We start from the raw sequence: 24,546 nt of genomic DNA, 5'->3' as shown, positions 1-24,546 counted from the left end.
CACGTGTGAACTCCAACAAAGGTTATTTATACAGAACAGACTTGTTGATAAGAAATGTTTGCTGTAAGCGCGAGATGGATGTTGACATAAAATCTTAATGATTTTATGTAAAACCATTTTTATTAAAGAGTATGTAAATTATGTGTTATATCTCTGACATTTAAATATACCTAATTATTGCTGAATTGCAGAGTTAAGTAAATTCAAATGACTTTTTGTGGAGTATAGTAATTATATTTAACCGAAACAGGACTTATTGGACAGACAGATAATGTACATGAAGAAGTCAAACTCTTCATGCATAAGAATTTTTTTAGTAGTATGAGATTTTAACATGTGACTTTTCCCTATATGAGTCCTGAAAGGAGAAAATCACACAAGATAAAGGATTCTATTATTAATAGGAACATTTGGTCCTGCAGTTATACACATAAAAACATAAGATATTTAAAATTAGTTATATAGTGCCTTGAATGTCATCCTATCTTATTTGTAGATTCCATTCATTTAAAATATATGGAAATAATTAAGAACAGCTTAATGAATAAGTCATTGTACACTGGGTTGTGCAAACTTCAAATGGAGAGGGTATGAATATGGGTAAGCTATTAGCACCAAGGATCAACACACCAGTCAGTTAATTTGTAACCGATTTATCAGGTTTATATAAAGTACTTATTGAGCACCTGTAGACACTGATCTATGCCTTATCTGCAGTATAATAGTCTTCTAACCAATTGTCACATTTGGCCCCTTCTAGCATCTTTATTGTCATGGTTACCCTGTCTCGTGTACTTGATTTGCTTCCGTGTTTCATTTATCTCCACCCATCTATTGTAGCACCCATGTCTAGTTAATCCCATTAGTACTTGTATTTAAACCCTATCTTGTTCCCTGTGTGTTGGTCATTGTGTTAATCCTAGCCTCTGTTTGTTATTCCATGCCTCATGTTTGCTCTGCATGTTGTTCATGTTATCGCTTATGTTAGTTGTTTGTTCTTTCCATAGCTTGTATTATTGTTATATCCAGCCTTCCTTTTTGTCATAAAGTGTTTTGTTTCATTTTGTTCATTATGTATTCTCATACACTTCACATTGGCTATATGACCCTGGACTGTTCTGAGGCTTATGATTCTGGATTTTCCATAATAAATCTCATTCTTCTCCGTGTATGCACCCGCCTCCAAACCGCTCATTGTTAAAACAATCTAGTCCTAGTACACTGAGAACTTCATCTTCAGGAGCTCCCAATTTATCTGGTCATAGGAAAGTCAAAAGACTGTAAGATTGTAAGGAATGGCCCACTGAATGGTCCAATGGTCCCTTTCTCTGGTTTGTGTATACATATTACAGTCTACCTTGATCAAGTGGAAAACCCCACTCAGGGTGTTCTTTTATAGCAAATGCAAGCATTATATTTTATTTCCATTCCCGTTGTGGTACAAAGAGCTATAGTGATATAGTGATTCTATTTGATTATGCCTGACAGATGGTCTAGCGGAGTGGCGGCAGAGGCTGAAACGTGGGCTGGAGGCATACCAGCTTTCTTCCCATTCACTACGAAAATCGATTGATCCCTCTAAGGGCCAGGACTAAAGTAGCCATGACAACTATTAGCGAGTGCCTACGCCATCCGGCAAGAGGTAGGGGACTGAGTGGGGTAAACCTGGCAGCATCTTTAGCACAGACTAAGATTCAAGCTCTGTTCTTTGCATATTGCAATGCAATTTTATTTCATTAAATGTATTGTATTTTATTGCTATTTAATTGTAATCAGTCTGGTGAAATTACCAGGCATCAAATGAGTAGACCTTCATCAAATGAGGAGACCATCAAATCAGTAGACCTTCATCAAATGAGTAGACCTTTATCAAGGCTTTTCTGTACCTCTGAAAGCAGGGCCTGTTAGATATGAAAGAAAGAAATTATATGAAATAAAGCCCTGCAGAGTGAGTCTCAGAAAGCAACCCAAATGCATATTAGTTACTTTGTTCTAATAATGTTATCAGCAGGAATAACATATTATCCAGTCCTACTCATTTTGTTTTAAAATAGCTAATTTGGGGCACAGATGCATTCAATACCACTGATGGTTTACAGAGAAAACATCATTCTGTGAATACATTGCATCACCAGGGCAACAGAGCTCTCTGTTCAGATGACATCTACCATGTTGCTAAGTAACAGCACTGTTGTTAACCTGGGCGGAGGCATGTGAGAGAGAAAGGGTTGGAGGGGCTGCAAAGGGTTTACAGAAAAGCTAGAGAACATGTTACATTGTTGGTAGATGAAAACTAGGGAATCAAGACATATGAATACATTCATATGACATGGGATTAAAAGAAGAACCTTTGATCATCTCCTCTCTTTGAATGTTTTCCCTGGAAATGGTAATCAATATGCACTAGAGTACAAAGATCCTGTATTTTTTACTCACTATGAAGGAAGCACATAAACAAATTAAGCCCAGTGAGAGCACCATTCATGTGCTTAGTGTAGAATATCAGCCATAACAAAATTATTGTCACTTCTACACAATGAAATTTTGACAATGGAAACTGGAGTATCAAAGTCTGTTTCTAAACAGGAGAGATTCATGTGCCTGTATTAACAAACACCACATAAAATATAGTTCTCAAAATAAGTCACTAATACATTTGCAGGGGGATTTCAATAAACTATAGCACTAAGTTATCTCAGTATTAGTCTGTGCTTGGGAAACCACCCAAGGAGACCAGATGATGAAATTAACCTGAAACCCCACAGGATTTCTCACTCTTACCATATGTGTGTGTGTGTGTGTGTGTGTGTGTGTGTGTGTGTGTGTGTGTGTGTGTGTGAGAGATCACATGAAGAACACAATTACTTCAGTGACTCATTTCACTGAATACTCAGTTGTTTTTTTCTGTTTGAAAGAATCTCTCAGCTTGCCAGGGAATGTCCATGATGTACCGATATACATACTGTATATGATGGAAGATCATTAATGAGATTATTAAACAAAATTCACCTGCAGAAATGACCATATTTTTTCATATATTTATTTCACATTATTCATGTTTTTCATTCATTTAAATATTTCTTACATTGGTTTCACTTGTACATTTTTATTCCCTAAACAGAACCAAACAAGATGGCTAATTATCACTTCAAAGTTCACAGTGGACATTTTTAGTTCTCAGAGTTATAAAACACCTTAAGGGAAGGAAGCAAATTGCAAAGTTTGAGAATAAATTTGCTACATACCACTGAATTGCTGCACATTTCATAAAAGAAATGCTTAGTCCTTCCTTTAATGACTTTGTTCAATCTCTGTATAGCTTGCCGACCCCAGATAAGTGTAAGAGACAATATCTGCATTCACAAGCCTCACCAACCAAATTAAGAGACTGATTCAAGGTATCAAAGCCAATGCTGCTTTATCATTCAGTATATTTGAATTGGCCTTTTGTTATTTTAAAATTGGCTATCGTACTATGTTATGAGACTGGAGAAGAATGACACAAAGGGAATCTAAAACCCTAGAGGAAGCAAACAACAGAAACAAAAATGCCAATAGAAAGAAATTGGATGTTTATATAATCATGGTTGCTGTCAACAATACAGCACATGGGTCTGGGCAGCTGTAGGCAGGAGAGATTCTAGGCTTTGATGCAGCATTTGTGGACAGTCGTCCTACTTCCATAAATCAGAACAGGAGGGGGAAGGGAGAGAAGCAGAACAACGCTCAAATTGATGTACCAGGCACAGCTGCAGGCATCAGCTGACTCTGTTGGCCTGGAAGTGGCCTCTGTATTCCCCCACCCCAACCCCCAAATCCAACTGCTTAAACTGTGACCTTTCTGTTTCTGCTAGCACACATAACCCCTCCTGCCTGTATGACTGTGTACCATGTCCTTCCTCTGACTCAACCTACTCAACCCTGACTCCCACCCCTTCAGTCAGCCAATCTTCTGTGTAAGTAAGTCCCTTGTGATCCCATCTCTGCATGTGTGGGCACTGTAGCACTATGTGCAACAGATATATAGTAGTTATTTGCTTTGTTTCTCGCTTTGCTTCCTTCTTCCCTTCCTTTATACTCAATGTTAAAAAAACATACTTCTGAGCATGTTTTGCTCCTCATTAGTTCTGAGAAGGATCCTGGTTCTTTGCTGACGATGAATCATCGTTTAATTATAATGCTAGATTTCTCAGTGGGCTGTATGGCAGTGAGACCTCCTCATTGGTATGCACAGACTGCCACAAACCCTGCCGTGCACAATAAGGCTCTCTGCATAGGAACACATACAACTGAAAACTTGTCCAAATACAGAATCAAAAACATACAACCCTTAAGATTCCTCAAGTACTGATTTGATTGATTCTTTGTCTTGAGTTTGAGTTTTATATTTAGTACATTTGTTTAAAATAATAGTAATAGTAATGGAAAAACACAGCACCAGGATAAGTGATAGTATTGATAGTATTCTCTTCACTGATGAAATATTCAGCCACTCCTTTACTGTACATTCTGTTCCCAGACCCCTGGGCATAAAGTTGCAAAAAAGAAGTAACATACATATAGCTGAGGGATAATCACTAAATGTGAAACATTTCACTCTGCCATTGTGTGTTTCTTCTTTAAAAAATTCAGCAACACTTATTTTAAAGCTCAAATTTCACACCATTTGAAAATGAGGTACACATTCCCAATAGGCTCAGGTTCTCCTGTCTTACATAGATAGAGATGCAAGGATGCTATTTTAGCACAGTTCACGGTAATCTCTACCATTTTTACATAGCACTCTAATTTTGATAAAACCCAGTTTCATTTGCAGATTCATATGCCTTCCACTATTCTGGGGTTTATGCAATTGCCTGAACAATTAATACTGAAGTCAATACTAGTAACCAGAAGATTCAAGTTCAAGTCCCACCAGCACCAATTTGACACTTTTGGATACCTGAGGAAGACTCTTAACCCTCAATTGCTCAAATTGTATTCAGTCATAATTGTAAGTGGCTAAGCATCTGCTAAATCCTGTAAATGCAGAATGTCTTGAAGCATGACATGCCCCTGGTATCTTTGTTCTTAATATATACCTTCTTTCTGAGTGCAGCCCACAGTGTTAGCATGTGGCTGCTAGTTTGAGAAGGAGAATTTGAGAATAACATGGCATGGCTAACTTCAACATATATGACACACATCTGTGTTTTTGGTTTTGACTACAATAAGATGTTAAAAATGACCCACTTCCCTTTAAAAAAACCAGGATGATGGTCCTCAGGTCAGGAGAGGAGGTATTGAACAATGTGTCACAAGTCATTAAGTTTGGGATTCAGCCTCATGTTTATACATGTGACATGACTGTTTGACTAATGTGCTTAGGAGAATCTGGGTTTGCAAATGTCTGTTTGAGTGAGGGGTGTGTATGTAAATTGAAGTCATTTTTTTGGACCTGTTTCTATATGCCTGTATATGAAATTTATGAGTGAGTGTGTGCAGAGAGAGGGTGCACATATGTGTTCAGTTCTAAGATCCTCACTGCAAATTGATCTGACTCTCCACTAGACTAAATGGGAAGGGGTGTGGTGCTTTATGTGGGTATGGGTGTTTAGCACTTCACATAAACAGATGGGAGGTTCCCGGCAAATCCCATGACAACAGTCAAATTATTTGTCCCTTTGAACATGCAGCAAAACATCAGGAATTATGAGATTAACTAATGCGTGAATCATAGCTTGTCTTGTGTTTTCATCTCATTTAAAAATATCCTATATTGATTTCTTATATAATTGCTGCTTATCTTTACACTACACAATTTACACTATACCCCTACACTATAAAACATTAAAGACATAATCCAGAGTATGCATTCAACCTTAGTTAACCAGCTATTGCATGCAACCAGAAATGAGACTAGAGAACAATGTAATTAGATAAGCAGAGTGGAATACTCCAACCCTTTACCACAGTTGAGCAAACTGATTTGGTTTAATGTGCAACCTATACTACTGGCATACTTGCTTCCTGAAAGTTTATTCAAAGAGGTTTCAGAAATGCCAGTATCTGTGCTAACAATAATAAATTCTTCTTATCCTAAGAAATATCTCTAAATATCAAAGCACTGGCTATTAAACCTTTGTTCAAGAACCTAAACCTTGATTCCCGAGCAGTATAATTTCAAGTGAATTAAAAAAAAATTCTTCATCTCCAAGATAATACAAATGGTTGGTAGTATCTTACTATAATACAGAAATCACATATTCAAATTATTTTCGTGAAAAAAAATTCAGTACAGTTATGATTATTCATAATTGTAAACAATGATATATCTTAACTTCTGAAAGTAAATGAGGATGTCCCAAAAGGCTATACTATATGAATATTACTATTGAGTTTGTACATTATACTGCACATTTTTTGTGAGCATGACTTTAACTTTCATTGCTATGTTGATGAGGTCCAAGTACAGTTGTGGCCAAAAGTTTTGACACTGACACAAATTTTTGGTTTTCACAAATTTTACTACCTCAGTTGTTTTTAGATCCTTTTGTCAGATGTTTATATAGTATAGAGAAGTACAATTATAAGCATTTCATAAGTTTTTCAACTTTTTATTGACAAATACATCCAGTTTAAGCAAAGAGGTAATATTTACAGTGTTCACCCTTCTTTTTTAAGACTTCTGCAATTCGCTTTGGCATGCTGGATATCAGCTTCTGGTCAAATTCTTGACTGATGACAACCCATTCTTATTTGCCTTAATGATATGGTGCTCCGTCAAGCTGAAAAAAGCATTGTTCATCACAAAATTAATCTTGGAGGATGTTCCTTATTCATGGCAGTGTTCTTAGGCAAAATTTTGAGCAAACCCGCTTCTGCTTTACAGAAGGCTAACTTCATCTCAGCCCTAGAATCCCACCACTCACTACACGTCCTAGCTCTAAGAGAGACCTGGATAACCCCTGAAAACTCGGCAACTCCGGCTGCCCTGTCCTCTGCCTTTTTATTTACACATTCTCAGAGGTGTCTCGGCAGGGGTGGTGGTACAGGTTTACTGTTGTCTTGAAAGTGACATTCCACCCCACCTTCCTTCTCTGCTCTTTCAATCTCTTCTTTTGAATTTCATGATATTACAGTGTCTTTCCCCACCAAACCTCTCATCATTGTCATCTACCACCTCCCAGGTTCCCAATTTGATTGACAAACTTTTATGCCTTCCTGAGTCAATTCCCCATTGAAGGAAACCCACTCATTTTCTTTGGTGAATTCAACCTTCCATCAGACAAGCTATACTCCTCCTGCATCCTTCTGCTATTGATGTCATTTGACCTTGTCCTCAACCAGTCTCCTCCGGCTCACAGAGCAGACAATATTCTGGACCTGATTTTCAACTGGACCACCACAACATTGGACATCGCAGTCACCCCCTGCACATCTCAAACCATCACTATCTATCCATCTCTCTCTCCCTCCCTTCTCTTTTCATCCATACCACCCCAATGTGTTCTTCTTCATTCTGTTGCAATCTGTGCTCCATCACTCTCTCTTCCCTTACTTCTACTATTTTGTCCACACTTCCTTACCCTGACTCTTTTCTTCTCTCTCCCTGGATACAGTTACTAATACTTTTCTTTCTATACTCTCCTCACCAATTAATCGTCTGTGCCCTCTCTCATTTAGAACTGCAAGATCTTCCCAACCTGCCCCCTGGCTAATAGAAACACTCTACTGCCAAAGAAGGAAAAATAAAGACTGTAGAGAGGCAGTGGAGGAAAACTCACCTAGATTCAGACCTTAGGTCATACCACTTTCTCTTTTCCAAGTTCTCACTGGAAGTAACATCTGGAAGTCATCTTACTACAGAGGAAAATTTGCATCTGATCCATGCAAGCTCTTTAGTATTTTTTCCTGAACCTTCTCCCTCCCCCTTCATCTCTTACTCCAGAGGATTTAATCACCTTCTTTAAGGAGAAGGTTGCAACAATCCACCCGTCCTTTTCTTCTGTTCCCACCCTTCCAACCAGTGTTCATTTCCTGCATCTAACTCACTGGCATCTTTTTATCCTCTCTTCAGATTAAATTCTTAACTTCCAGTAATCCAACTACATCTAGTGGATCCCATTCCTTCCAGTTGTTCTAGACAATCTTGGGAGCTCTGCTTCCTTTAATCTCTGTCATCCTCAACAACTCCTTATCCTATGGATATGTACCAACTGTGTTCAGAAGCACCAGGGTGGTACCAATTGGGTAGCATGATGGCTTGGTGGTTAGCATGTTTGCCTCTCAGCACTTGGGTTTGAGTCCCTTTCTGGGGGAAGTTTCCATGTTCTTGTTGTGTCTTTATGGGTTTCCTGAGGTTAGGCTGATTGGATATTCTAAATTGACCAGTTTGTGAGTGTATATACGTGTGTAAGAGAGAGAATGTATGTATGTCCAGTGATTGTTGGTGCTCTGTCCTGCTGTTAACCTCCTCCTCTTTCCCTGCACCCAGGGCAGTACCCTGGGGGAGTATGCTGTGCACAAATTGGCTGCTTCTCATTGGTATGTGAGTAACTGTAAAAGCTGATATCTGTCTGTAAAGTGCCCTTGAGGTTGAGAAAGGTATTACATAAATGTAACTAATAATAATCCTTAAGAAGGCCAACAGCTCCAACATAACCAATTAAACACTGGTATCAATTCTCTCTTTCCTTTCAAAAGTTCTTGAATGAGCAGTTTATAATCAAATATCTATTTTCCTCACCCAGTACCAGCTTCATGATCCCAATCAGTCTGTCTACAAACTGACACATTCAACAAAAACAGCCCTCATAGCAGTGACAGAGAAATTTGATGCTGCCAAGGCTGCTAAACTGATTCTTCTGGACCTTTCGACAGCCTATGACACAATAAGCCACAACATTCTCCTCTCTGTTCTCTCCAGCCTTGGTATGACTGGCTCTGTATGGAAATGATTTCAGTCCTATCTGGATGGACAGTCCTATCAAGCAACATGGAGAGGATCCACATCCAACCCATGTAGACTCCACTAGTGTCTCCTACAGCTCAGTATTACATGCTATTCATGATGTTATATCTTCTCATAGCTTCTCCTACCACTGCTATGCTGATGACACCAAATTAATTCTTTATTTCCCACTCTCAGACATGCAGGTTTCCAGATGTATCTCAGCATGCTTGATGGACATTGCGTCATGGATGACAGCCCACCACTTGAAGCTCAACCCCAGTAAAACTGAGCTTCTGTACACACCAGGAACTCCCAGCCCTTACTCTGACCTCACAGTTTCCTTCAAGAACTCCCTGGTATCACTATCTGAAGATGCTCATAGCCTGGGCATAACTTTGGACAACCAGTTGTTCTCAACTCATGTTTCAAATCTGACCTGGTTTTGCAGATTTCTCTTTTGTAACATACAAAGGATTCAGCCCTTTCTCTGGCAGGAAGCTGCCCAGGTGCTTGTGCAGTGTTTTGTAATCTCAAAGCTAGACTACTGCAACTCACTACTTCCTGGTCTTCCTCTAAAAGCCATCAGAAATCTACAAGTCCAGAATGCTGCAGCATGACTGGTCTTCAATCTTCCATCTTCAATGAAGTTCTCATGTCACTCTGCTGTTGTGTTCCCTTCATTGGCTTCCAATATTTGCTTGCTTACAAAGCCAAAAATGGATCAGCCACTCCATACATGATGTCAATGGTCAAAGTTTGAGCCGTACCTCGAATACTTCAAATCTCAAGTACAGCTTAGCTTGAAACACCATGCTTCAAGCTCATGAAAAGCAAGCATCAAGAGTATTCTCTGTCTTGGCTCCTACATAGTGAAACAAATTCCAATACCACAAATATGGCATTCTTTGAGGTAACAAAGTGCCCCATTTTGTTGTCTGGAAATATATGAATAAAAAAAAAGTGGTAACATAACAAAAAATTCAGTCCAAAAGAATTTTAGAGGATTACAATTGTGTGACAAAACAGGTTGGCAACAATCACTTAGAATATACACCAGGGAATTGCTTAGTACGTGCTATAGAACAGTGACAATACAGACGATAAACATAACAGGAGAGAATATATAGCAAAGCAAAGACAAGACACAGGTGACATTAGTAATCTGGTTAAGTTGTGCTAGGGAAGACGGGAGTTGCAGTCAGGGACTGAGGGCAGTTGCGTGACAGTACCCCCAAGGCACAAGGGCAACCGCGATGACCATAAACCCCCCCAGAGTCCCTCACACAACCAGGACACAGCCAGAAGAGGACACACTGCGAGGATGACCCCGGGGACAACGGGCAGGTCTGTCTGGGAATTGCCGGTGGTTGTCAGCGAGCAGGCCCTTATCCAGGATGTCCTTGGCTGGGACCCAGCTCTGCTCCTCTGGACCGTAGCCTTCCCAGTCTTCCAGGTAATGAAGAATGCCCCCTCGCCTTTTAGAGTCCAGGATCTGGTGAACCGCATAAACTGAAGTCCCATCGAAGTTGTTGGGTGGAGGAGGCGCGATGCCGGGTGAAACATCATCAAGGGGTCCTGCAATGACAGGTTTGAGAAGACACGGAATGTACGTGAGATGCGGTAATGAGAGGGTAGGTAGAGGTGGTACATAACCTTGTTAAGTCATTTCAGTATCTTGAAAGGGACTATGTATTTAGGGCTGAGTTTACAACAGTTTCCAGTGCAATGCAAGTTTCTTGTGGATAGTCACACTTGGTCTCCTGTCTGATATTCTGGGGCTGCCCCTCTGTAATGGTCTGCCTGTTCTTTGAATTTCTGCAATATCTGTTCAATGCGTTGCTGCATTTCCTCCCATATCCTCTTGCTGCATCTCATCCAATCCTCTACCACCAGGACCTCCATCTGCATTGAGGTCCAGGGGGCCATGGGAGGTTTATATCCAAGGATGCATTCAAAGGAAGTCACACTGGTGGCTGAGCTTGTAAGCGAATTCTGTGCCATCTCTGCCCATATGAGATATTTGGACCAGTCCATAGGATGGTTGAAACAGTAAAGTCTCAAGAACTTGTCCACTTCTTGATTCATTCTCTCACATTGGCCAGTAGATTGAGGATGATAGCCTGATGTAAGACTTACGGCCACTTACAAGTACTCAAAAAATGCAGACCAAAACCTTTGATGCAAACTGGGGGCCTCTATCGGATACAATATCCTCTGAGATGCGCAAGTTCTGGAAAACATGGTTAAAGAGGGCTTCAGCAGTTTGAAAAGCAGTTGGTAGACAGGAAAAGGGAATAAAATGAACTCCCCGCAAGAACTGATCGATTACTGTCAGAATGGTGGTGTGACTGAAATATTCAGGCAGGTCTGTGATGAAATCAATCAATGTGCGTGTCCAAGGTCATTCAGGCACCAGGAGGGGCATGAGTTTTCCTGCAGGGAGAGTTTTAGGGGTCTTACATTGGGAGCAAATGAAGCAAGACAAGATGTACTTATGAACATTGTTGGATAGGGACTCGCACCAATAACGGTTAGACAGTAATTGCAGTGTATGGGTCTCACCAGGGTTTTCCAGTTGTTAGAAACGAGTGTGCCCAGGATAAAAGCCTATCGCAACATCGAATGGGTACAAAGAGCTTACCCTCTGGACACTCAGCAGGGATTTCTGTCTCTGTTAGTAGCTCCTCAATCTCTTCGTCAATCTCCCACCTTATTGATGTGACTTTTATCTGTGTAGGAAGGATGGTGTCAGGTGTCTCTGTGTCTTACGCCTCCACCAGGTGCATACATGACAGGGCATCAGCCTTAGTATTGGGGCAGCCTGGATGGTAAGTATTCGAAAAATCAAAAATGTGAAAAAAAAGACCAGCTAGTTTCACAGCCAAGAGCTCCTTTTCCCCAATGCCATAATTTCATTTTGCTGGTGTTAGTTTGTGGGAATAAAAAGCCACTGGATGCAACTTGGAATCTCTGAGACAACACCACCCCTACACCGACCTCAGAGGTATCTACATAGAAATCCCTTCTATGAAGGGAGCCAAGGGATCTGGGTACTTAAGAACAGGTGCCCTAGTGAAAGTCCTCTTGAGGTGGCTGAAGAGATTTGATTGATGCCCTGATAGGCAATGCATGGTTGCAGACGTCCGTCCTTTTTTTGACAAAAAAGAAACCAGAGGCAAGCGGAGAAGCGGAAGGTCAAATAAAACCCTGTTCAAGAGCCTCATGTATATAGGCTTCTATGGTCCTCTACTCCTCCTGAGCAAGTGGATAAATGCATGCTTTTCAGAGTAGGTGAGGGGGAAGCTGAGAAGCTCTGTCCTTTCTGAATACCAACAAGAGATCCTGGTACTCTTGGGGAATCTGACTTGCCTCTTCACACTCTTGGCTCTCTATAGTTATGGAATAGATTCAAGGAATAGAAAGACTAAGACAATTTTGGAAGCAGTAAGGCGACCAGGAAATTATCTCCTGATCCACAGAATGGTATTGAGAGGGGCTCCACTAAAATTTCAAGGTCTTGAATGAGTTGGGTGTGGATAAAATTCCCCTCTGCCCTGAAGTCCACTAGTGCTGAAAACATAAGAGAAGAAAACAGAGAGATGATAGAGACTGGACTAGCTGCATTAGCGCATAGAGTCATTTAACATTTGTACATACATAGAATATATTGTACATACATAGAATATATATTGTACATACATAGAATATATATATTTATCTGCATATATATATTTTTCTCTATGCACCCCTGTTTCTCTTCCTCAGTTTGGACAGAGCACTCTCCACCATTTCACTGCACGTTATACTGTGTATGACTATGTATGTGACGAATAAACTGAACTTGAACTTGAACTTGAACTTGAACCATGCTTTCCTGTGGTGGGGGCAGAATGGGGTTGCACCCGACACTCACGAAAGATGTGTGAATATTCCACAGTAAAGACAAAGACCGTCTTGAATGTATCTGCACATTTCTTCAGGAGTCAGACGTGAAGAATCACACTGCATAGGTTCCTCCGAAGACTTTCTGTATAGCTCCGTGTTAACCCAGGGTGTGGGATGATCTCTGCCAGTTCTGTGCAATCTCCATTCCTAAAGTAAATGATTCAACCTGATGGCCAGAATAACCAACTGGTCCAGATCGAGGTTCTCATCCTTGCATGCCAGTTCCTATAACATGTCTGTCTATAGTCCATTGCAAAACGTTACCAGTAGAGCCACCTCATTCCAACCACTACCCCCTGCCATGGTGCAGAATTTACATGCATACTCAGCTACTGACCGACTACCCTGATGGAGGTCAGGGAGTAACTCTCAGGTTTTACCCTTATGTGGATGATCAAAAACGGATTTAAACTGTGCTAGAAAATATTCATATCACATATGAATATTAGACTCATGAATACTATCCAATAACACAGTGGCCCACTCCAGAGCTTTATCGGTAAGGCTGCATATAAAAAAGGTGGGGTGCTACTAAAATATAATTCACATTGTAGTACAAATCCTTGAGATCTGTCAGGTGCACCATCATACTTATTTAACTTGCTGACAGGAAAAGACAGGCAGGCAGCAGGAGGTGCAAGCAGCTGAGCAGAGGATACAGAGAACTGGAGTGTCATATCCAGAGCCTGTAGATGAGCACAAATGTCACTCAAGTTTCTACTGATTTCTGCCATCTGCCTCTGTTTGTTGCTTAGTGAGTATATCCATCGAGTGCATGAATCCCTCAAACAACTACTGATGATGTCCCTGCATCCGTCCTTGTGTAGCAACTGCACTGAGCAAGATATCCGACCCAGCCGCCTGTACAGGGGACAAAGTATTCTGGGACATCTTAGAACAGACCAGACACTTGCGAATAGCTGAGTTTTATTTACAGCGGAATCACCAATCGTATCAGGCAAGAAACAGGCGAGGGTCAAAGTCAGAGCTGAAAGGAGTTCAAATACAATGGGGATAACCAGAATCACAGAGAATAAACCACTCCAGAGTACAAGCCAGAATACAATAAAGGGAGGCAGACAAATCCAAAGGAGCAGGTGAATAAGGAAGCACCGGGGAAACAAAACTACTTTGCAGAGGATAAACGGAACAGGAGAGAATATATAGCGTAGCAAAGATAAGACACAGATGACATTAGTAAATTGGATGAAATCCTTTGACCACTGCCTTTCAAAAGTTTGCACCTTTTCCTGGCACTCTTAAATTGTACTTTTCTTACATTTAGACATTATTTGCAGTGTTATCATTGCAAGTTCAAATAGTTTAAATAACCCCACATCCTAATTTCTAATGCTCCGTTCCTTCATTCACACACCAAACATCCCCCCATTTCCTGTCATGCACTGATCTAGCCAATCAACTTGTGACTCTCCTTGTGGCCTATAGCACCACATTTTCAGAGCAGTGGGAGGAAAAGCAATAAAGGAACACTGATTCAGCGCAAACCTGACCCTTCAACTCCCTGATTCACACACTGCATGTGTAATAGAGAGAGAGCATAAGAGACAGACTACGCAGAAAGTATTTTCATCGCTGCCAGAAACCCTTTTGTTTTCTAAAGCCCATTAAATGCCTAAATGACTTTCATATGTGTGTGTATGAGTGAGAGAGAGAGAGAGAATATGCTGATTTGCTTGTTTAAGAGATAACAAAGTGATGTTTCCATGAGGTCATCTGCTCTGTTGCTGCTTGTGGTTTAAACGGGTGGGGATTTTTGTTCTGGATTTCCCTTAATGTAGTCATGTGCCTCTACTGCTGCCCTCGATAGCCTACCCTAGTTTATTTCTCTTGGGGTTTCACCATGGCTATTTAGTCATAATCAAAATATTCTGAAAGTGAATGCCAGTACTTTCACCTCTTAACCAATCAATAAATCAATCAGTAATAACTATCCATTTTATAAACCTGAAAGATTTTTGATGAATAATCTTCACCTTACCCATCTTTCTTGAATATGTTTAAAAGCAATGATTATTGTCACTAAGATCCACTTTAAAATTCTCTTTTCACTATACATATGCACACAAAAAAAGTTCTCATTTAATTATTTTCATCCAGCTGAACTCAAAATATGACACGAGACCAAGATAAGTTTATACTGTCATCAATATTGATGTAATCTAAAACAGACTTTTTTGCACATTTTGTGTACTAAGTAGCCATTTACTCAATTCTCCAGCATCTGCTGATCACCTGCTATTCTTAAGCATCTCCCCCTCAAATAGTGGCCTTCATAGTCAAATGAGTAATGTTATAGTCTAACAGGTTTAGACAGTATAGTGTGTGGGGTGAAACTGTTAAGCTTCTTTTGACCTACAGTTAGGTTTTAATTTAATACACTCAAGTTGTGTGCCATAGCTGGTGCAATGGTGATACTCTGACAGAAGTACTCACTTGTGGTTTATTGGATGGTTTGGTATGAAACTCAGTCATGTTTTTCATTTTTGAACAATTTCAGCTGACATTACATTATCTTAATATAGTGTGCTGATCTAATAGTTTCACTTCTTACCTTCTTTCAAATTCTAAAATTAACCTGTAGCAACAAACTGCCGGTGCTTGCAAATGGCTTCACATGAAACAGCAATTATGAACCCAAAGAAAACAGCAAATACAGTCCTTTGTTTCTATTGGCAAATACAGTCTTTTGTTTCTATTGGCTGTACTTTTCTCCAGCCTGTAAATTGTTAACTAAATAAGGATCATGTGAAGTCTGCCAAATATTTGGGTTATGGTTTGAACCCCTCAGTTTTATGCAGCTACGCTTTTGCGGAGCATTTTAGAAGGGAAAATTACTTGAGAAAAAATGATCAGTCAGGCATGGATACTGAATTTTATTATTAAGTCACAGTAAGTAGTTGGTTAACACATGAGCACAATACGATATTTAATTGCTTTAGGCCTTTGAAAGTGTTCATTTCAGCTACCTTCCTGGGCATTGTTAGCTCCACCACTTCACTACTAACACATCCTACCATGCCTGTACCTGAATATTCCCACAGCTAAAGGTTTATCAAGACCAGCCCTGATTACTACCTCCAGGCGAGGTCGAAACTGCTTTCTTGGTGGCATGAATAATGTGGATATTCAGAACCAAAGGCTCAGCCAATTTGTAGCTGTGCTGTACTCACTAAAGGACTCCTTCAAATGCTTAGAATTGACTCCAAATCTAAAGGGAAATCCCGAATTTTCCAGGTAGTGACTAAAATAATTAAAGATCCTTTTAGAATACTGTATCTTTGATTTATCTGGCTTATGTGTACAATAATAAAATCATGGCGTATTAAGTCAAAATGTTACCATTAGCTCAGGATGATTGATGACTTCAGGATGACTTAAATAATACAGTGCAGTCCTTGCACAAATCAGTGAGATATCACTTTATCCCTTCTACTCAAGAAGCAGTTTTAGATTTAGGGCCGCATAAAATACTAGCCATTTGATTACCTTGCTAATGTCAAAAAACTGTTAATGAAAGAGAACAAATAGGGAGACAGACAATCTTACACAGTATCCAAGCACATATCAGACACACTATGGAAATCCTCTTCAAGTTTCTTGTTTAGATTAATTCTGTCACTCACTTCTGAGAGAGTTCCATTTCCAAAAATCCATGCTTTGAAGCCAGCAGGCAACTGGGGTCTGGACGGCCATGGCGCTGAGCCATATCCGCTGCTGTGGGGATGTTTCTGACATTCCCTCCCTCCCTCTCATGACAGTGGGATTTAGTTATTGCTCTTTGGCTGACACAAAGAGAATCAGACAGAGAGAGTGCCAAACCAATGGCATCTGAGAAACTTCCGATTTTAAACAGACAGTTACACTGGACATGAGTGAGAAAGCCATGATTAATCCACAAGAATTACAAGTATAACAGTCTAATTAGTAAAACAGCTGAATTATTGTGATATGATTATTAGCCAAATATGAGTCATGCTACTTCAGGTGCCCTAGTCAACTACTCACTAGTCAACTACTCACAGCAACCACGATGAAGCTGCAGGTCTGAAAGATGACATTTTCCAGTTTTAAATTGCACAACTGTACCGTGTCTAGAATAATATGCTTGGTAGCTTACTAGGACACTTTCCCTCACAATATGGGCATTTCATGTCCAAATAGTGAATTTAAAGAACAAAGTGTACCCATGTATAAATTTGCAAAAATTGTCCTACATTGTACATTCACTTGAGAGATTTCATTTTTGGATGATTTAATCACCAAAGCTGGCTTGTATTGTTATGTGTGAAACTGAAAGTGGAAACACTCAGAAATGCAAACACTCATTGAACCCAAATAGCTCTGTACTGCTATGATGAAAAGCTTAGCAATTTTAGTCTAAAAAAATACCTTCCTAAAAAACTGAATACAACACTATGTTATGGCATTTTTGAATACCATGCCAGAAACAGTAAAAATAGGACCTTACATATATTTGACACAGAATAGGAACAAGGCCAGTTTACAGTTTATAGCTTCCAATACTGACAGAAAATTCTATAATAAAAACAGACATACCAGCAGTAGAAGTAATCTAAAAGTATATTGTAGTATTAAGAATTCTCCCTCCATGATTCTAGATGACATATACAATATATAAACTGGAACAAGTCTTCATAGCTGACCTAAACAATTCTGTTAAAATAGACTGCGCACTTGCAAACTATTTGTAACTATTTATTCACTAGACTGCCTCTAAAAGCATGGTGTCCCTTTGAGATGAACTACAAAGAGGACTTTTATTAAAATGAAGTTCTCTTTAACAAAAATTTAATTCTTTATTCTGTTAGTCACATTTATTAATGATCATTTATTAATAATCTCTTAACAGAAAAAACTTCCTTAAGAACCAAATAAATGTATATTCTGTTTGAGTCATCCAACATTTACAATATTAAATATGATCTTTAAAACAGCATCACCACTTATGTGCAAATGACTGGGGATTTTGACAGGAAACCACTTTACTTCCTGTGCATCAGTGACTATATAGTCTTTAGTGACTACAGAAAGGGACATGCCAAAACGGAACTGTTTAGTTTCAAGGTAATCAGAGTATCAGTGCAGAAAAACAATTCATTTATCTAAATGTTGATTTTTTTTTTTGCAGTTGTTATTCATTTTTGATACAAAGTAATTATTTCTCTTATTTTTAAAACTTTGATAAGAATAAATATGGCACCACAGATTGCCACATTTTTCCTCACATGTGGCACATCTGGATCCATGCCTCATTACTTACTTTTTATGTTCTACTTTTGGTAACCATGGAAACTGGTGCAAGTTTGGCAGAGTACTTTTGGAGGGAGAGAGGAAAAAAAGAGAGAGAGGGGAGGAAGGGGTGGGATGGGGGTGTGAGCTCTCAGGAGTTGGCCTATATCCAATGTAATCATGGCGCAGAGCTGAAATGAGGCCTTTGGCAGCACACCAGGTTTCTGAGAACAAAGATGTGAGGCTCTAATGTTGACAGCAGAGCCTGCTTGGCATCCCTTACTGTTTCCCAGCAACCCCTGCCATGGCTGCCTGCCAGCCTGCCTCCTCCTCCTGCCTCTCCTGCTGGGACTGCAAAGAGGATCTGAATAAAGACACTTGTTTTTATCCAGGCTCCTCTTCTCTGCTCCAATGACATCACCTCTGCAGCCTCCAACCCCCAGATTCCAGACTCCTGATGCAGTCTCTCTTTCTTTCTCTGGCCCTCCATTTTAATCGAATTTCTCCATTTTATAAATGCTGTATGATACCACCCTACTAAAGTCTGATGTCTGCAATTTGTCTTGTCTATTAAAGGGTGTAAGAGGAAACCACATTGCCCAAAATAAGTTTATGTTCTGTTTAAATATATATATATACATATGTTTTCAGGATTTTGCAAGCTGATGAACAAATATAGAAATTCTCAGTATTTTCACACAAGTTAAATATTTATCTGTATATATTTAAAAGGACATTAATGAGTTAAGAATAAATATAGATGTTTAAAAAGAAATCAGGCATTACTAAATTTGATTTAAAAAGAAAAAAAACTGAACTACTGTAAACAGGATGTGGCTTGTTAGCAGGGGGTATCCTGGTAACCATGGTTACACTTGGGGGGAGGGGGGGCTGTAGCCAATCAAGAAGAGAGTAAAAAGATCTTACACACAACCAGTGTCTGGTGCTCAGCATATAAAAAGCTGTGTCATTCAGTTCATTTGAAACTTTATACTAGCAGTAAAATGAGCAACTCTTCTGTTTGGTGGGTTGTCTCAGGCTTTCACTGAAAATGAGAACCTAAATCATCCAGCTTTAGCCGTACAGAATAAAAAAAACAGTAAGCGTATTCCTTTATTTTCAAAACAGCAGCAAAAAATTATATAACTGTGGGGCTAGGCACCCTTATCAGAGACTAGTGGAAAACCACAAATGCCTTGATGCATTATATATGCATTAATATAAATTAATGCATAACAAGCAGCCCTGCTGAAAAGTGGGGAGTCTAAACAATGATTAGGCTCACAGTGTAAAGTAACAAAAACGACATCATCTTTCACACTGATGGATTCATGCTCAAAGGAGGTTATTCCCCTATGCCTATCAATCACATGTCTGCCCTCAAAGAGTCAAGTAGCAACCAAAACACCATATGTTAGTTTATTTCAGATTCAGAATATCAGTGCCAAATGAGAACAGGTTAGAATTGCTCTTTCAGAGTAATATTGATGCAGTCTACAGATTTAAGAAAAACTATAAAAATTCCAAATAACAGGAGTCAATATACCATGAAAACCCACTGAGCTTTTGTTTACTATTAATTTTTCATTGTCTGAGAACTGTGAGCAACGTTGGTGGAACTAAACAACTCTATATTAAAACTGATCTCTCAGAATGCAGAAATCATTGCAGAAAAATAGTTTTCCAGTTTGAGATTCTATGCTCTGAGGGCATAAAATAGCACCATGCAGTGTTAATTACTTACATTCAAGTGAACCACGCATGCTCGTTGTACTTGGCTACATGCCAAGTGGTTTGCAGTTTATCGAATAGGGTGAGGCTAGCTGCTGGTACGTGACTAAACATCTTGCTTCCTCTTTCCAACGTCATGGAGACTTGTACAAACACATCCGCCTTGTGTCTGCAGATTTCATTTGCATTGCCTCACTAGAGTAGACCTAAAGCTACACTTGCTTGGAACTACTCCAAATCATAAAGGGAAGTACCCTAGACATCAATCCATAACCTCTTTCCCTTAAACTGTGTCAGTGCACCATGTGTAGCAAGTGGGTAAAGCTGAGAATGATAAAAGCTGAGCGCACTATCATGACTGGCCATTTTAATGGCCCATATTTCAATGCACAGCTCTTATCACACTCTCAGGTTGGAGTGAAGAGGAAATCCACACATGCTCTGTAATAGTATATTCTCTTTCTATTTAGCTGGGGGTGGAAATCCATAAGAGGTCATGTGTGATAAGCTAGTGTACTTAAATTATATTAGCCTGCATTGTTGCCTAAGTGAATTAAAAGCGTGTATTGTTAGTGAGATGATGTCACAGTATAAGATAATCAAATATTTTGGTAGTCTACTGCTGCTAGAAGTAATTTTAATGATTTTTGACACTCTTTTCATTGGCCACTTGAGCTTTTAAAATAGTATAAGTAATAAAATAGTCTCATAAATGGACCAAAATCTTAAAAACCTATACAGAAGGTGGTTATTATATATTAAGTGCAAGCACGTAGCTTGGAATGTGGCCTTCTACAATATAATTCGCGGACATAACATGCGCGATGGAGAAACCACTGTTTGGTGGTTTGGAAATGTATTACCCATGCAATAGGAAACCGTCGTTGATTATCTGATGTTAAATGCCTTTTTAAATTTTATTTTACAATTCTTAACGACTTAATGAAATCACACGCCGGTGAGCTATCCGTCAACTCTGAATTCGTAGTCTACCAACCTTGAAGAACTGTCAATTTCTCGAAGAAACACTATCCTAATGTCCATTACGCTTTAAACAGACGATGTGCACAATTTAACAAAAATATCTGAAATAGTCCTTTCAAACCTGTCGGGGAGTTTAGTCTGCTGGTACGTAGTCTACTTCATGTATATCTGGCTGCGATTCAAATGATTAAATAAAAAGCTTATTCTTCCTTATGGAGCATGCGCCGGGCGGGGAGGTGTCGAAGAATCACGTAAATAGAATAGGATCTGGAACCACAAGTTAGTGTTCAGCGATGACGTCACTGCTCCACATTGAACAAGCAGAGTAATAGTGAGTGACTGAGATAGAGGTGCGTCGTAGTAAAGTACACACTACTATGAAGTTCTCTATGTAACGTTATCGTTATAGTCGTTGTCTACTCAGGGAGACTCCGAGAAGAGAAACTTACATTAGGACTTTTTTTTACTGCCCTGAGTGAAACACAAGGACACTTCAGAGAGGATTTTCGATCTTTTTTTCTTTTCAACAAAAGAAATGTCTGCGGCAGTCGCTGCTTCGAGAAGGCAGTCATGTTATTTATGCGACTTGCCCCGTATGCCGTGGGCTATGATCTGGGATTTTACCGAGCCTGTCTGCAGAGGATGTGTTAACTATGAGGGTGCGGATCGGATCGAATTTGTTATTGAAACTGCAAGACAGCTAAAAAGAGCCCACGGATTTCAGGAGGGTAGATCGCCTGGTCCAGGGAAACAGCTCTCGGGGAAAGAGATTCAGACGGGAGATACAGGATCACGACCACCTCAGCCACTGGACCGTTACCCTCTTTCCTCTGACCGACCACCTAGACTGGGACCAGAATACCAGTCTGGGAGGCAGGCAAATGGCAATACTGTTCCAAATGGATTTCCTAAACCAGACGAACCACCGGAGCTGAACCGCCAGAGTCCTAATCCTCGAAGGACTAGCACTGTTCCCCCAAATTTAGTGCCTTTAGTAAATGGCAGCATGCCTCCTGTTCATTCTATTAACGGCAGACCAGGACCGATTGGACTACCATCTGCTCTTACGACAGCTAGCCCTAGCGACCTTGGCGGTAAGCGTCCAGCTTCCGTTTCAAGCACGGAGCACGAAAGAGAAATGAAGGACAAACACAGACCGGACAGCTTAACGCCAGAGATCACCGATAACCATAAATCTAGGACTGATGAATGGTTAAGCAAGAGTAAAACAGTTAGAGATCTAATGGCTCACCCTTACGACAGCAGATTTAAAAAGGACCATACCATGCAACAAAGAATGATGTATGAAAGCGCCCCTGCTCTCAAATCAGGTACCGGAAACATTTCTTAATTTAGATTATGAATCGATGTTGTAACAATTATGGTTAACAATCATACCCTTTGTTATGATCTGGTTAAAACTCATTGTAAGGGTTGGGCTCGTTTGACGGAGTTGAGACAGCTGCTGTTTATTAAGAGTGTCAATGAAAATTTCCACTGATCAAAGCGAATCGTTTTTTGCATGTGACGCATTTCAGTTTGCCTCATTGTTGCAGAATTTGGGGATGCAATGTGTCTGCGACTTAAACACTGCAGTAGGTTAACTGTCTTTAAAATGTTGCTTTGTTCCCACGCTGCTGAGCAGAACACACAAGTTGTTTGTTATTATTATTATTATTATTATTATTATTATTATTATTATTATTATTATTATTATTATTAATAAGCTTCACATATCGAGGCCAATAGCTTACTTGCTATACACAAATTAACCCACCGTTCTTCTGTAGATAGAGGAAAACATCCCAGAAGTCTAAAAAGAAAAGCCTCCCCAGAGCCAGATGGAGAGGGCACTGCTGGAAAGATCAATGGAGATCAATGGCTATCACAGCCAGGAGACAGCTTGAAAATACCTCCTGTGCCATCAGCGACTTTTGCCTCTTCAACAGTATCTCCACTTTCTCACACAACTCCATCTGAGGCTGCTCAGAATGGGCAGTCTCCTATGGCTGCTCTCATCCTTGCAGCTGATAATGCAGGAGGAAACAGCTCACCCAAGGACACAAATCAGGTACACTCTACAACACGGAGGAACAGCAGCAGTCCGCTTTCACCTTCCTCCACGAATCAGCGAAGACTGGCACAGAGGGATGGTTCATGCACAGGAACTCCTCACATGCCAGGCATAGAACCCGTACATCCCCAAAGCATTCCGGACTCTTCCGTTCCCAGCAGCATTCCCTTATGTTGTACGCTATGTCATGAGCGTCTGGAGGATACACATTTTGTTCAGTGTCCCTCAGTACCATCTCACAAATTTTGTTTTCCATGCTCCAGGGAGAGCATCAAACAGCAAGGTGCTACAGGTGAGGTGTACTGTCCAAGTGGGGAGAAGTGTCCATTGGTTGGTTCAAATGTACCTTGGGCATTTATGCAGGGTGAAATAGCCACTATACTAGCAGGAGACGTGAAAGTGAAAAAGGAAAGAGACCCATAATTTCAGCATGACGCATTATTTTCTTCAGAAATGAAAAAATGTTGAAAATATTAATCTATATAAATAGCCTTTATATAAGCATCACAGGCATACCATCCAAACAGAAACTAATGGACATGTACATATTGGACACAAGGGATGTGCAAACTGTAAATATTGCTGTATAATTTTTTAATACATTGTGTTTCTATATTTTTGAAGATAAAGTTGTGTACTCATTAAATGCATTATGTTCATGTTTGTCAATGTTTAACAATTTCTTGATGTACTTTTAGGTATGGTGGTAGTTCTTGTTAAACGTAGAATGTGACTAATGCATCTCTATGAGCACTTGGCAAACCTGCAATTGCTTTTAGCTGTACTTGTATGCACTTGTTTAAAATTGCCAAATACATTTTTTGATCTTGTATTAATTTAGTGTGTCTGCTGCTTGCTAGATTTAAAAAAGCTTTTTGATAAGAGCTACAAGAGGAGATTTCTTAGACTTATTTGGATGGCAGATGCTGGATATGGCAGTTCTGAGAGCATGCACTGTAGAGTGCAATGCAGGAACTGGGAACACAAATCTGTTTTAAACAGTTTGTTAATTTCGGCTACTGATTTGCCAGAATTGGGTAGTGTAAGTGTTAGGCTTGTCTATAGATGCAACTGAAAATATGACATGTGGTTCTGTAAAAAAAGTCTAAGCACCAACATTAAAATCTTTTGCATATTTGTAGGCATCACTGACATGATTTGGTTCAATTGCTGAAAAGTTTTTTTTTTTATTCCACATTACAGAAGACAGATGATCTGTTTATTGTCAGTAATTGAAGCATGAGATACATTCTAAAACATAAGCTTGAACCTATCCTACATAAACAATCAAAAGTGAGTACATTCATGCTCTAGACCAGTATTTGCATATTTGTTATGATGGGGCATATGCATCTTTTCCAGCAAACATCAAACTCACATCTGCAATGACCCAAAAGAATATGGTTACCTTATTCCGAGTTGAAAAACAATATGTAGTCACGTGTTTTACCATGGAATTCCTGAGTCATTGTCCCTCGTTTGCCCTTGTTCTGGAACACAGTCTTGTCATGGGTCACTACTTTGGCCTGCTTGTTTTGTTGCTTGCTGTGGTTCAGTGTAATGCAAATCTGCATTTGTTTTTTGTGTTTGGTTCTGCATTATTTAA

General features: G+C 39.7%; 2 protein-coding genes across 3 annotated transcripts; one reads left to right on the top strand and one right to left on the bottom strand.

Annotated features, from left to right (window-relative positions):
* Window positions 1-189: 189 nt before the first annotated feature.
* LOC145660258 (uncharacterized) lies at window positions 190-21,024 on the bottom strand. 2 transcript variants are annotated; one of them, XR_014126502.1, is made up of 2 exons: window positions 16,525-21,024; window positions 190-1,901 (listed from the first exon to the last, which is right to left on the bottom strand). XR_014126502.1 is itself a non-coding variant. In XM_081724621.1 (2 exons), exons 1-2 carry the CDS (start codon window positions 16,652-16,654, stop codon window positions 10,215-10,217), a joined length of 426 nt encoding a protein of 141 aa, XP_081580747.1. In that variant the 5' UTR covers window positions 16,655-21,024; the 3' UTR covers window positions 6,149-10,214. The 2 variants fall into 2 exon arrangements, 1 of the variants encoding a protein (XP_081580747.1); XM_081724621.1 differs by lacking the exon at window positions 190-1,901 and adding an exon at window positions 6,149-10,510.
* Window positions 21,025-21,199: 175 nt separating this feature from the next.
* Window positions 21,200-24,078, top strand: irf2bp2a (interferon regulatory factor 2 binding protein 2a). The gene is made up of 2 exons (XM_027031288.3): window positions 21,200-22,197; window positions 22,657-24,078. The coding sequence occupies exons 1-2, from the start codon at window positions 21,402-21,404 to the stop codon at window positions 23,361-23,363; spliced, it is 1,503 nt and encodes a 500-aa protein (XP_026887089.1). The 5' UTR covers window positions 21,200-21,401; the 3' UTR covers window positions 23,364-24,078.
* The last annotated feature ends 468 nt before the right edge of the window (window positions 24,079-24,546 follow it).

This window comes from Electrophorus electricus, chromosome 12 (assembly GCF_041902795.1).
Source record: "Electrophorus electricus isolate QZ-2024a chromosome 12, ASM4190279v1, whole genome shotgun sequence".
NCBI lineage: Eukaryota > Metazoa > Chordata > Actinopteri > Gymnotiformes > Gymnotidae > Electrophorus > Electrophorus electricus.
The sequence above is the reverse complement of the archived record's forward strand: the minus strand, read 5'-3'. Positions and strand labels throughout refer to the sequence as shown.

Coding starts and splice junctions, on each gene's coding strand:
- LOC145660258 (XM_081724621.1), bottom strand. CDS start 16,654: ATGAGAGGGAGGGAGGGAATGTCAGAAACATCCCCACAGCAGCGGATA. Junction 10,511..16,524: donor GAAATGGAACTCTCTCAGAA/GTGAGTGACAGA, acceptor CTGTCATTGCAG/GACCCCTTGATGATGTTTCA.
- irf2bp2a (XM_027031288.3), top strand. CDS start 21,402: ATGTCTGCGGCAGTCGCTGCTTCGAGAAGGCAGTCATGTTATTTATGC. Junction 22,198..22,656: donor CGCCCCTGCTCTCAAATCAG/GTACCGGAAACA, acceptor GTTCTTCTGTAG/ATAGAGGAAAACATCCCAGA.